The 13,571-nt window shown below is 46.1% G+C and overlaps 2 protein-coding genes across 2 annotated transcripts in view; one reads left to right on the top strand and one right to left on the bottom strand.

Annotated features, from left to right (window-relative positions):
• LOC131213410 (mucin-19-like) overlaps window positions 1-4,405 on the bottom strand; it is a 64,126-nt gene extending 59,721 nt beyond the window's left edge. The window contains 3 exon segments of the mRNA XM_058207445.1: window positions 19-268; window positions 404-579; window positions 4,130-4,405. Coding sequence (XP_058063428.1) covers window positions 19-268; window positions 404-579; window positions 4,130-4,405 — 702 coding nt within the window.
• Window positions 4,406-11,918: 7,513 nt separating this feature from the next.
• LOC131213647 (vitamin K epoxide reductase complex subunit 1-like protein 1) lies at window positions 11,919-13,417 on the top strand. Its single transcript, XM_058207730.1, has 2 exons — window positions 11,919-12,296; window positions 12,749-13,417. Exons 1-2 carry the CDS (start codon window positions 12,112-12,114, stop codon window positions 13,095-13,097), a joined length of 534 nt encoding a protein of 177 aa, XP_058063713.1. The 5' UTR covers window positions 11,919-12,111; the 3' UTR covers window positions 13,098-13,417.
• Window positions 13,418-13,571: the final 154 nt, after the last annotated feature.

The following is a 13,571-nucleotide window of genomic DNA, read 5'->3' on the forward strand; positions in this document are numbered from 1 at the left end:
ATCGCCACCGATACAAACTGACGTAGAACCACCGCCCGCCATCACCGTCGCGCTGCTATCGGCTCCGTCGCCGTTACTGTTGCTGCTATTGGCGTTACTGCCGTTATTACCACCGTTTCGGTTGCTGTCGGATGTGGCGTTACTACTGTTGACAACGCCCCCACTAGTGCCGTTCGAAGCGAGCGGCGGACCGCCAACGCCAACGATGAGTGGCACATCTTGGTGGTTTGGGACAGTCCCTCCTGCAGTTCCTGCTTCTGCCTCTACTCTGCCAGCAGCAACAGCAACAATGTTGCGCAGATGATGGTTATGTAGGCGGTGGTGGTGGTGGTGTAAAGGATGGTGATGGTGAAGGTGGTGATGGTGATGGTGGATGCTGTTGCCCACTACGACCGGTGACCACTCCGTCGCGGCGGCCGCCATTGGATCATCACTGTTGCCCAGGGACTTCTCCGCGGCCAGCTTGGACGAGGTTCTATCGATGATTTTCGGTGGTTTCGCCTCGACCATAATCGTCGTCAGTTCGACGATCGACGAGAGGCGCTTTTCATTGCGCTTGTTGGCAATTTTAATAGCAAACTATGTTCAATGGTACCAAGGCGAAATTGGCGACAGGGAGAGAGAGAGAAAGAGAGAAAATTAAACAATAAAAATGCAATTAATATGTTGCAATCTATATGTTAACAGTTATAATCAATATGTTGGGCAAGACAACCACAATCACTCACAGGGAACACTCCCCGTACATTTGTTACTTTTACTATTGCTACCCGCCCGCTACAACACTGCCTGCTATTGCCGATTTTCCATATCACTTCCAGCACACTACTACTTCTGTTGGTCATAATAATAATAATAATAATAATAATAATAATAATAAAAGAGAAAATAAATATTAAAAACAAATATTAAAAACAAATAATAATACGAATAGTATCAACATTATAAATAATGATGATGTCGATGATGGTAATTACAAACATAAATACTCATGATCTCACAGGCATGCATTACTTCATCAGAGACGTGGGTCTCAATTTTCATTGCATGTTTTTGCACTATTGAATTCACTTGATACGTGTCGTGTACAAAAAATCTTAAATCTTTTGAGAGCACATACAACAAAACTAAAATAAAATTGGCCCTGTGTGTGAATTGCAATCGATGAAAATAATCGCATTAATACCGCGCGTTCGTATCAATCGATAAGAAAAAGGAAATAAAACCAACATAAGCCGATTTCTATACGACTTCATCTGCCCGCCCGTGTAGATATAGGATATGTGAATGAAACAAAACGAGGAACAAACTAACAAAAAAACAAACTAATCACGAACAGTAAACAACTAATGAAGAAATAAGAATAAATAAAGAAATACCTGTTGCTTTTGCCGAACTGAAGAGTAATAGAGAAAATTGAATTGACAGTGCACAGTGCGGCGGTGCAGCAGCAAATAAAACCCTACTGACTTAACTACTGGTGTGTAAAGAAACAGTGCCAGTCCACGTAAGATGCAACAACGGCACCCCAACTGCGGGGAAAAGCGTTAGTGTGTTTTGCAATCACAATCAATGACCGAACCGATTAGGCCAATCCGAGGGCAATGAAATTAGAGCACGTTTGGGCGAGAAAGAAAAACCTTTTCCATTTTCTGGCGCTGCTCACAATACTGACTGACTCTGTTACTGCGGTGTGGATTGTGTGTCTCCGTTCCACTCCGTTTCGTTTAGTCCCGTACCCGTATTGTAAAACGCATATTAACATCAACATCGACAGTAGTGTGTAACAAATAAATTAAATACATTCGAAATAGAGGTATAGTTTATTTCCTACAACTTTCAAATACATAACGAACAGTTTACATTGTTTTCTCCTTTGTAAATTATTTTTCGCATACGCAGCTATTCCCTATTCTATTAAACAAATAATATTTTTACAACAAATTTGTTAGTAGATACGGTAGTCAGGAGCAGAGAATACGAGGTTCGGTTTTCACGTTCCATCCGTTCAGCACTTTTCCAATCAAAAGCATAGAACATTCAGCTGGCGGAGTGCGTCCGAAGCAGTGAGTAAGTAGAGAAATAGTAGTTAGGGACCAGACCGGTGAAGAAAAGAAATGTACAAAGCACGGAGGACGAATGAGCGCCTTTCAAAATCAAAACGTAGAGTAACCGGTAGCGGTAAAAATTTGTCAACCAATCAAGAACTTTTGTTATGCACAACAGTATACATTGCATCCTAAAATGTTCATTGACTCTAGATCCAGATCCGGAGAAACAATGTTTAAAATATGTTGGCTAGTTCCAGCAAGCTCCAGCATCACTTCTTAAACGATTCTCAGCAATATCATCCACTTCCAGAAAAAAAAATCACTTTAGACAATTAACCAACAAGGACCTTCTTCTGGTCCAACCTCTTTCCAGGTGAATTGTTCCCTGTAACCAATTAAAAACCATCAACACATCAACGCCACCGTCGAACAAACCATCATATCCCTCATTAATGTGAAATATCATAACCAATCATCACATTTACACCGATGGTTCGATCCAAAATAACAAAAACAACAATTGTTGCCTTGCAGTTTGAAACTCTAAGATAACCTTTACATCTTGGGATAAACAACAGCAAAGACAAAACAATATCATCTTTTGTTAAATTAAACAAATCACACTCGCCCAATCCCAATCATCAACACATAATGTGCAAAAAAACACCCCAACCTGTTCCACTTGCGGGTGCACCATCTTGCAGTCACTGAATATAAAGCATTTGATCCAAACCAAAAAGTAAAACATAACAAACCAAACGACCTCTACCAACAGCTCTCTAAAATAACCCAGATAACATCAAAACTATAAAAGAATATATTAAAGAAGCCAACATTTATCATAACGTACAAGTCAATAAGCTAACAAATCGAAACTGATCAACCAATAGTACACATAAACCATAAACCAACAAACCTACTTAACGAGATGGCGGAAGCTCCATACTCAAACACATTCAAATGAAAATAACAACAATATTATGATTTATTATTATTAGAACGGACCGAGCTGTATTAGACACCAATTTTAACACAGTTGATACAGTGTCAAGGCTCGAACTGGCGAACTTTCGCGTAGAACCCCGTACAGCGCAAAATGATTTACGAACGTGCCGACGGGATTCCGATTCGATCCCGTAAATAATAGTGTAACGAAGGTAGAGTAGAGAGTTGATAAGATAGTTGGTAGGGATCAGGGACGATTCCGAACAGGGAAGCCTACAACTGATCAGACACAATTAACATTCGCGGCCAGATGATTTAGTTACGACCTTTCCATTGAACAGCACTCATCATCTTTCCATCGATTTCAAGAACGACCTTGATTTCATTTCAACAACTGAAGCAATAGAAACAAAAAAAAAGGCTCTTCTCTACAAAAAAAATTCTCTGTGTGTTCTCAAATCATGGTTTTCCAATTCGGGGGGTGCGTTCCATCTGTGACGTATTATACATGCGCTGGTTCGCTCATTGTGGAACAATCCGGAACAATTATTATTATCCCGAACAATTAGCCAAGCCGATGATGGTTGATGTTATCGCACGTGCCACCCCTTATGTCCGACCGTCCGATGATGCGTGCCTAAACATGCACGCCAACGCTGCTAACAAATAACATAAGGAATAACAAAAAAAGACTAATCGATTCTCTCGACGGTTTCCGTTATTTGCGAGTGCGACAGAAAATATTGGGAAGTGTTCGTACAAGACCATTTGGGACCACCACAGAACTTTACCGTTGCCCAACAATAGTGATAGTGAGGAGAGTGTAAAACCTCGGCAAAGATACGCCGGTTTCGAAAGTGAAGCGTTATTGATCAAGGAGGATGTAGAAATTGGAAAGGGTGGGAGGTCGAGGTGGGAGAGACAGGATGTTAAGTGACGCATAACACAAGGTTGAGGTGTAAAACAATTTCAGAATGGGCCGTCGTGCCGTCGCCATGAATTGCTGACGAAAATGCGGGGTGAGTACCCTAACCTGTACCCTAGTTTCCCTGTTTATCACAACTTAATAATCCGACTATTACTTATCACAAGCGCTATCACAACAAATAAGTGTTTGTTTTGTACTGACATACCTCTATATCTTCGTAAGTTTTGAAGGCAAGGATTGCGAAGCCGTCTATAATATCCTCTTCGAGGATGGGCGAAGGCTCTTTTTCCTTTTTCCTACGACGAACAAGGGGGCGGGGCGGTTTCTCTCGGCTTACAGGGCCACTGTCTTCATCAGCGCTGTCATCCGGATGATGATGGCGGCCGGCATCAGCGGCCGTATCTTTGTCCCGCTCCGCGATCATCCGAAGAGCCCGCTCCCGTCGTCGATGTCGTTGCTTGCTTACATCGATGGCGTCCATCGCGCCATGATGATTAGCCTCGAGAGCTTCGGAAAGTTTGTGCTGCGGGCTGTTGCACCCGCCGCCACAGATACTCCTCTTGCTGTTGTTTTTGCTGTAGACGCCACCGCTGTTGCTTTTCCTCCTGCTGCTGCTGCTGCTGCTGCTGCCTCTGCAGTTGCGGCTGCTGCTGCTTCTGCAGTTGCGGCGGCTGTAGCTGCTGCTGTAGCTGCTGCTGTTGCTGCTGATGCCGCTGCTGCTGCTGCGACTGCTGCTGCTGCTGCGGTAGCTGCTGCTGTAGCTGCGGTAGCTGCTGCTGCTGATGCTGCTGCCGCCAGCGCTGCTGCTTTAGCTGGTGCTGCTGCCGCCGCCAGCGTTGCCGTTGCTGCTGCTTCCGCTGCTGCTGCTGCTGCCGCCGCTGCTGCTGCCGCCGCTGCTGCCGCTGCTGCCGCTGCTGCTGCTGTTTCTGGCGCTTCCGCAACATGGAGCATGGAGCACAAGTACGACAGAACACACGCACAAACGGCCTAAGCACACGGACAAACGGGCTACGCAGGAGGTGAAACACCTTTGGTGTGTGTAATTTTCTTCTTATTTATAATTTTTTTTTACAGGGCTCACGAACATTTTTTTGCTATGATATATGCGCGTGTTTGTAATCATTTGCTTTCCATGTCGGACACATTAACTACGATTCAACTGTTCGAAATTCGTCGCACATCGCGTTTCCGTTTGCTCGCGGGACGTACACAAAGCCAATCCTTTTTTCTAAGCTGCCGAGATGTAGATAGGCCGCGTGTCCTATAGAGATAGAATTAAACAGAAAGAATATATTACCACGGAGTGCCATTAATTGTCAACCACTGTATTTTCCATCGAAACACAAATGCCGTAACACAAAACCGTAACCGCGCTCAGAAAACAAGTTTTGCAGAATTTCACGAGCTCGGAATTGGAACACTTGATGTGCGTATTTTTTGTTATTTTAATTTTGTAAGTCTTTCTACAATTGCTCATAAACATTATTTTGCTTATTTATTTTGTCAACCTTGCGGGCAAAACTTGGCAACAGCCGAGCCGAGATTCCCCAATTGCTTATGAAATTCGTCGCAAATGCATTTCCGTATCCCGATTGAATGACACGAACGACCCTTTTTTCGAAACTACCTAGTTAATGCTACGTGTATCCGACTAGAAATGATTTTTTTAAAATACCAACGCGCGCATAAAACTTTTGACTAAATGTTACACCACAACAGCTGCTCGTTGCACTTTAGAAAGAAAAAAAAACACAAGACGGTGGTGTGTAGGGAACAAAATTGCAGTGAACCGGCAACATTGCAACGAAAAAACTGTAACAAAAAATACACTCACCGATGAATCAACAGCGGAAGAAAAATAAAAAAAACCACTGCAGCTGTTGTTTGTGGTGCTGTGGCAACATAGAAGGGGCACGACAGATCTTAAACCCAGGCCGCCCGGAACACAGATATACGGCGTGTCCTGGTAAAAATTAAATCAAAACAAAAAAATGCTGTTATTACTTTGGAGAGCTTAGCTCATTCCTCGTATCGATCTCTTGTGATTATAGCGAATAGCCAGAAGTCACAGGGTGCTAAATCTGGTGAGTGCGGAATTTTGTAATGTTCCGAAAAATGCAAAAACTATTAACAGCTAATCGCATTTTACGATATCGCTATTTTGAAAGGAAATTCATTCAGGAAACGAATGCAAATGATTATGCTTTAGGTGACGTCTTATCACAACAATTAGAAGATGAAAAAAAACATCCTATTTGCTATGCTTCTAGAACACCGAACCGAATACCGAACAAAAAAAAAATTTTCGTTATTCGATGGGCAATAAAACATTCCCGATCACATTTCTGATTGAAGTTCTACATTGGAATAAATGATTTAAAAAATCGTCGGAATAATGATCTCAATAAAAACCTACTTATTTCGAGCCTAACCCTAGAAGAACTGCAATTCAAGCTACGCTGATTTTTAACCACTAACATAACAAATTTACAAGAAATCCATCAAATCAATGTTGAATTCCTGAACAACCACTTTAACTTGATTGGAGACCAGCATGGCGAGGGACCAACAACCACGTACACAACGTACAAACCACTTTGTTGCAGGAAGCAACAGAAGATTAAAATTGTCTCTGTTGCAGGACAAGCTTGTAATTACCAGCTAAGAAGAAGAATCAGTTATTGTGGCAGTTGCTTCACATTATACAGATTCAAATCTACAAGTCACAGACCTTAGCAAGAACTTGGCATTTTCGCAATCGAAAAAAAACTTTGGATAAATAAGGCTACTATAAAATAATGCATGAAATCAAATTCAAATCAACAACCTAAAAGAATTAAAAAATATTATCAGTCATTTAGAGTAAGATTTACGATTAGAAGAGTTAACGGATATTGCAAAACAACGAGCAGTCCTGCACAAGGTTACAGACACCATGATACAACTTCTTCGAAACAGAAAAGAAGTATACTGGGTACATTAATCAAATCAATTACTGGCGGAAAGGTAATAGAGTGCCAGAAACCGTGACGATAACCTCGGGGAAGAGACCCTTAGCTTTGTATTGCGAACGTCCAAGCGACGTGAGGAGATCCTTCTTTCGCGGGACGTGTTTGCGAAAACATGGACGTGGCGGCAATAGTTACCACATGACGATTCAGGAGCTAGTCTACGCCAGCGAGGAGGGATTGATTGTGGCCCTACTGAACGCGATCTTCATCTGCAGCGGGATCATTCATTTATGCAGGTGGATGTTCCCATAATGCGCTGCAACAGGACTACTACTATACGGAGGGGTGGCGATCCTTCTAGCCTATCGGCCTACTACACCAGAGGCAAATTTTAAGCTATTGCAGCTAAACACCTCTATAAATCAAAAGATAAAAAAAAAGGCCTACTACACCACTTTGAGCAAACTCTATCCGTGTACACGGAGTGTGCAAAGGCCCTCACTAATCTTCGGTCTGGCTTCAGGAAGAACTAGTCGCGAATTGCATCAACGGTGATCGACAGGGCGGACAAAGTGAGAGCCCAACGACGAACAGGGCCAGGTCCAAAGGAAACCGGGTGTTGCACTAGTAATCCCGGAGAGGATAAACTTTCGTCTGACCCAGACTGTTGTCGGGGCATGGTTACTGTTGGGTAAACGCAACAGGTACGTTGGGGAATACTTGCATCAGCTAGGCTGCACCACGGATTCTCCGTTTCTGCCCTCCCTGCCTAACTTTCCAGAGCACGTGCTACTGCACGCACGAGCATCACCGTACTAAGCAGCCCCCAACGACGACGACGGCAGCAGCAGTACATCCGCCTCGGAGATAACTTAAAGTGTTCTATCGAAGCCGACAGTCTGGTAAAGGGAAACCAGAGTTCCGAAGCATGACTTTGGTTCCGGTAAGAACGCAATGTTTTCCCGTTGTTTGGTTAAATATGAACATCAATTTTTGTCCTCATAGAGTGGTTGCAGCCCATCTATCCTGCGGAATGCTACCAACGGCGAGTCTGGAGAGAAACGCAAATAGAGGGCCAAGGAGAGCAGTTTTAGTAGGGGTGCCATTTGATGGGCAGACCAATGGTTCCCTTCTATTGGCAAAAATATACACATACATGCCTCATCGTATACAACAATATCGTAATCGCGTCGTAAGTACAGGGTACGAGGGTGCGCACGCGCTCTCAAATGGCAATCTGCGAAGCTGGCTGAAAAACTGACAAAGCAGGTACTGCCAACGACGGTGGGAATGCATTCGCTTCGCTTCGGTTTCGTTGTTCTCTGTGTCATCAAATGAAAATCTAAAAGAAACAAAAAAGGCACGTCTATAGTTTGGGTCCCGCTGTGAGAGAACACGTACATTATGCTGATTTAGTTATTTTGAGACTTGTTTCGAGTGAACGAGCGAATGTGTTCAATAGTAGCACAGTGCTGAAACACACTGCTGATACAATCACATCGTGTTAATCGTTTGTCTCACCTCGCACACAGTTTATAGTTTGTTTACAACTAAGCTGGGGTTAATCATTGCTGGAGCAAATCTCATCAATTGACCGTGCGGGGCCTTGTTTCGTTCATTAGAATACTATTAACGATGTAAACAAATGCTTTCGCCATCACATACATAACTGCATGGCCGTGTGGCTGACAACCATCGTAATCGTATCAACTCCGTACCAAAAAAAACAAATTAAGCGCATGCGCTGCCGCAAAATGGCAGCGCGTTTACAGCACACACCAGCCAGTGATGTTGGTGACGGTGGTAACATTTGTTTACATCGTTTAATAGTGTTTCAACGAACGCTATTGCTATTGCCACACAACAGCTATTGCTTGGACTTGTTCGCGCAAAGGCTAACCGACTGCCAGTTGCAGCCGCTGCCCATGTTAGGGCAAACAAATATACCGTTTTGTAAGTGCTATTGAACTGTTTATAAATATTGAGCCGTTTTCATAATGCTTAGAGTACGGTACGGTGCGAACGAAATAAAAACTACGGAAGAACGGGTCAAAGGCGGGTTTGCGACGAGTACACAAAACCCAAACTTACACGAATCTCAAGGCGAATCTTGTGCCGAGGATGCTGCGAAAGGGTTGTTAGGGTCGCCGTTTGGAGCCGTATCGTCGCTCTGCTATGATCCTTCGCTATCCTTCGATGGCCCCGAAATTCCTTCCGGCACAACCTCTCTCTCGGGCGGGTTTGCTTCTGGGCTGCTTCGTTGCGTTATTTTCGGCCGTCTCAGCCTTAGCCCAAGTTTGTTTGGCTTGGCGCTGCCTGCCTGCTTATGGCCCTCTATTGCGCCCTCGGCTCATTGCCGCATGCACGCACGCACGCACGCACGCACACACTCGCAAATGAAAACACAGACCGACCACCGGTGTGTGCACACAGAGGTACCAATGCACGCACGCAACGAAGGATTCGGATACGCCACGCCAGCCACGCCAGGAGGATAATACACACACATACACACACGAGCGCGCACTCGCAGCACCACGCACCTCACGGCTTGCGGGTAGCGGGTTGGGCAAACGGAAGAAAAACCGAGGGGCGGGCTGGTTGATTGAGGGGTCGTCCGATCACTGCGCGGGAAACCCCCGCGGACTCATCATCAACGGGTTACGGGAGGGGGTAAGGCTGCAGGGCGCGAGCAGCACTCCGGAGTGTACCGGGATTTTTCGACTCTCCCCCTTCTCCCTTAACCCCCCTCCCCGGGGTATGATAATGTGTCAATTGTTGCTTGCTGTGGTTGCTGTTGCTGCTGCTGTTGCTGTTGCTGCTGCTGCTGCTGCTTTCTTTCTCGACTATTTTCTTTCGATTGCTTTCCGTTCTCCGGGGCGCCGCGGTCGTTTTCCTTCCTGCGTACGGAAAGGCAGTCAGCGGTCCCCGGCCCGGACCTGCGTCTTTTGGCCGCCTCGTACTACCGCGTGCACTGCTACCACCTTCGGACGCTTGACCACTTTCTCCCTCCCTTCTCCCTCCTTCCTCCTTCTCCGCCTTTTTCTTTCTTTCTTTCGCTCTTTCTCTCTTTCTCCCTCTTGCATGGGCTCTCAGGCTCTTTCTCTTTCTTCCATTCACTTGCTTACGTCACTGGTTCTGGTATGGGGTCGGGCCTCCGCCGCGGCAGGTCGGTTGGTCCTTTTGGAGCTTTGTTTGCTGTTGTACTGCTGCTCATCACCACCAGTGGCAACAACGGCAGGCGTCAGTATCACGAGCACCGAACCTAAAGTAGCACCCAGTAGTCACCTTCATTCTCCGTGCATTCTTCAGCCACGGCATGCATTCACGCACGCACGCACGGATAAAGCAACACAACTACCGAACGAAAATGCGTTGATACTTTTCGCACTGCTTTTCACGCATGAAAACACGGACGAACGAACGTACGAACACACACAAGCACACGCCTGGTGCAGGACAAGCGCTTCCACGGGAAAGGCAGCCCACCGTCAAACAGCCAACCGCTCTAGGTGCCGTTGACCGCAGCAACTACAATCGCAGCAAGACACACACGCGCACACCAGTGCAGAAGCCGCCAAGTTTTCCGTTTTCTCTGCCGTCGCATGAGAGCGCCTCTACCCACGGTGGCGTTTCCACAATTTCCACGCGTTTTCCATGGGGTTTCACACACCCATCGGCTTTGTTCACTTTGTTCAGCAGTCAATCCGTCGTCAATTGATGCTTCTTCCAGCGCACGCACGCACGTCTCACTCACTGTTCCTGTCGATGTCAGGTGTGCACTTTTCTGCGTACTCGCTTCGTGACTTTACTTTTCTCCGTTGCTCCTCGCCTCCGATTGTAAGGCTCGCTGTGTTTGTGTACCTTTGTGTGTGCATGTGTGTTTGTGAGCGCGTGTGTTTTGGAAGGTGGGCGATGAAGGTTGAATGCGTGCGTGAGTTGCAGGCGAACGCAATCCGACGACGACGGCGGCGGCGGCTGGCAGCTGGCAAACCCCACTCACACACACGCGCGCGCGCGACAATCGACAATAAATAATGACGAACAGAAGGAAAAATTATGTTTTTTTTACAATCTTCGAAACGACAACAACCACGACGACGACGACGACGACGGCGGCGGCGGCGGCGAGTGCACGATGCGGCAGCAAAGAATGGGTAACGGGCGCCTTCGTCGTCTCTTGAGCGCTCCCCGATGGAAGCTGATTGGCTGCTGCTGCTGCTGTTGCTGTTACTACTGGCTACTCTGCTGCCGCTGCGCTCGCGTGCGATCAATGATAGCCATTGCTCTGCACCTAGTTGGGCCAGTTGGCGTTCAGCGTCGCTAGGTTGGCAGCCATGGGACTCGTACGGCGCAAGCCGGGACCAAGTACTCCCAGCAGCGTCCTAAAATGAACGCATGGTACACGCACACATCCACACAACGCATCGAATCGATGTACGATGCTATAGGCGATCTATTGGCAAAAGGCCAGAGTTGCCAGTCGTCTTAACGCAGAGGAGTTTTAACATCAAGTTCGCCGTCAATTGTTTCGTTAAGGCGAAAAGGGGAAGCACGAGCATGACAGCGCCGCAGCGGTGTTGTGATTGACACCGATATAGCAACCGCAATCGGTCGTTCATCGATGGGAAAATGTATACAAACAATCGGATCGATTGCCGTTCGCCGTGTAAACCAGCTTGTGTGCGCGCTTATTCTCATTCTCTTACTACTCTAGTCGACCCGAACAACACGAAAACAGTTACAGCGATTGTGAATTGATTAGGCAAGCGGGATTGCAAGAGACTCGGACAGCGATCGCAAGTAGCTCCGCCATGGCAAAGGGCATGGCGCATTCATCACTGCACCCACAAAGGTCGCTGCGTCGTTGGTTCTTTCCAGCAAAGCTTTGGCTAGCGAGTCCTGGTTCCTCCTTTCAGGCAGGCAGGCCCAACCTATGCAAACACCGTGTTTGACACCGCGTTTGACGGACCCACTCGCCACACAGCTGACGGGTTCGCATAGTGTCGGCAGAAACACACACAGAGATGCATGGTACGTGATAAGGAGAACATCGAGGAATAGTGCGAGCGAGAGACCCTGATTGGAGGCACTGCTCCCAAAGCATACGGTACGAATGTCAACAGTGGCGTCTTTGTTTGCGTTGGGATAACCAGCTTCATTGGTAGAGTGTGCTGAAGGAGAAGGGTCGCTTTCGCCAAAAAACGCCAGGACAGGAGACTTGTAACTAAACACGATGACCAGTGGTACCGGGCGTTGCAAGTGGTCATATACGGTTGGTCTGGTGTGTCTTAGCACGGTCGGTTTTGTGCTGTCGCTGTACACCTCGTACGTGGAGGTGCAAGCTGAACACGACCGCTCATATCGGGCGATATGCGACATCAGCGAACGGATCAGTTGCACCAAGGTGTTCACGTCCAGGTACACATGCCCTTTGAACTCGCAGCCCAACCCAACCTGTTAATCTAGAATACAAGCCTACATGTGTGCGTGTTGCTGTTGATTCAATTGTTGGAGCGCTATGGTTCGAACCACTTGTTAGACGAACAAATCTAGACAGTGTTTAAAATTTAAAAATAATTCAAAAAACATTTCGCTGTCCGTTAGCCAAATAGAGGCTAGGTAGATTGGTAGAGAGTTAGATAGATGGAGAGATAATAATAACATATCATCTTTTTATCGTAAAATAAGCTGATTTTCACACACACACATCACGGATTGCTTTTCACTACAACTGATAAACATGTTTTCTCTAGTTGGTCGTCATGGTGTTTGGAATCATAGAGTATAAGCTGCTGTTTGATTTCGTGTCTTCGATTCGGAGCATGTAGACGGCAAGCATTAACATTGCTTTTCTCACTCGCCCTGCTTAGCTATGGACGCGGGTTTGGCATCGTGGGAAAGCTGCTAGGCCAACAGTCGCCGCTTAACGTGCCGAACGGTTTCTACGGCGTCTTCTACTACTTTCTGGTGGCCGCGCTAAGCTTCAGCGATCATCTGCGCATCGCCAGGATAAACAGTTGGTTGATCCTGGCATCGAATGGTCTCTCACTCTACCTAGCCTATCTGCTGTATTTCGTTCTACAGGACCTTTGCCTAGTGTGCGTCACGACGTACGCAGTGAATCTAATCAGCCTGATATTGTCGTTGAAAAAAATACAGATCATAATGCGGCAAGAGCGGGTGTTACATGCGGTGCACGGCGAATCGAAGCGGAAGTGAACAGTGCAATCCAGCCAAGATCAATCGATCGGCTAATCGACGTGTGTGCCGCGCGGTACATACCCATTTCGAATTCGGGTTCGCGCTTCTTCGTGCTGACTCTCTTGCCTGTTGTACTATCTACTACCGCACCAGTTTCATGGTACTCACAAAACCTTGGCGAAATGTAATTAATTATATTATCGACAAACATATGTAATTTAGCTGCTTGTTTCCCCGGCTTACTTGTGCCAAAGATGTGAATCGACTATTCATTGTATAATGTGATCGGATTAAACATGAACCAAAGCAAAACCTATCAAACGGCAAATAAAATAGTTTTGAACCATAATAGCTAACGGTTTTCATTCTTTAGCGTGTGGTACAATGAGCTTCGATCAAAATGGAAGTTTTTTTTGCCTCAACATTGGTCTATAGCAAATAAACGGAATCGTGTAATTAGTTCAAAATGCCTCACGTTTAGTCAATGTTACA

The sequence above is a fragment of the Anopheles bellator genome, chromosome X (assembly GCF_943735745.2).
Source record: "Anopheles bellator chromosome X, idAnoBellAS_SP24_06.2, whole genome shotgun sequence".
NCBI lineage: Eukaryota > Metazoa > Arthropoda > Insecta > Diptera > Culicidae > Anopheles > Anopheles bellator.

What these genes read in the sequence shown, in the direction of transcription:
- LOC131213647 (XM_058207730.1), top strand. Translation starts at nt 12,112, where the DNA reads ATGACCAGTGGTACCGGGCGTTGCAAGTGGTCATATACGGTTGGTCTG. An exon ending in ACCAAGGTGTTCACGTCCAG is followed by an intron (nt 12,297 to 12,748) that starts GTACACATGCCC and finishes CGCCCTGCTTAG; the next exon opens with CTATGGACGCGGGTTTGGCA.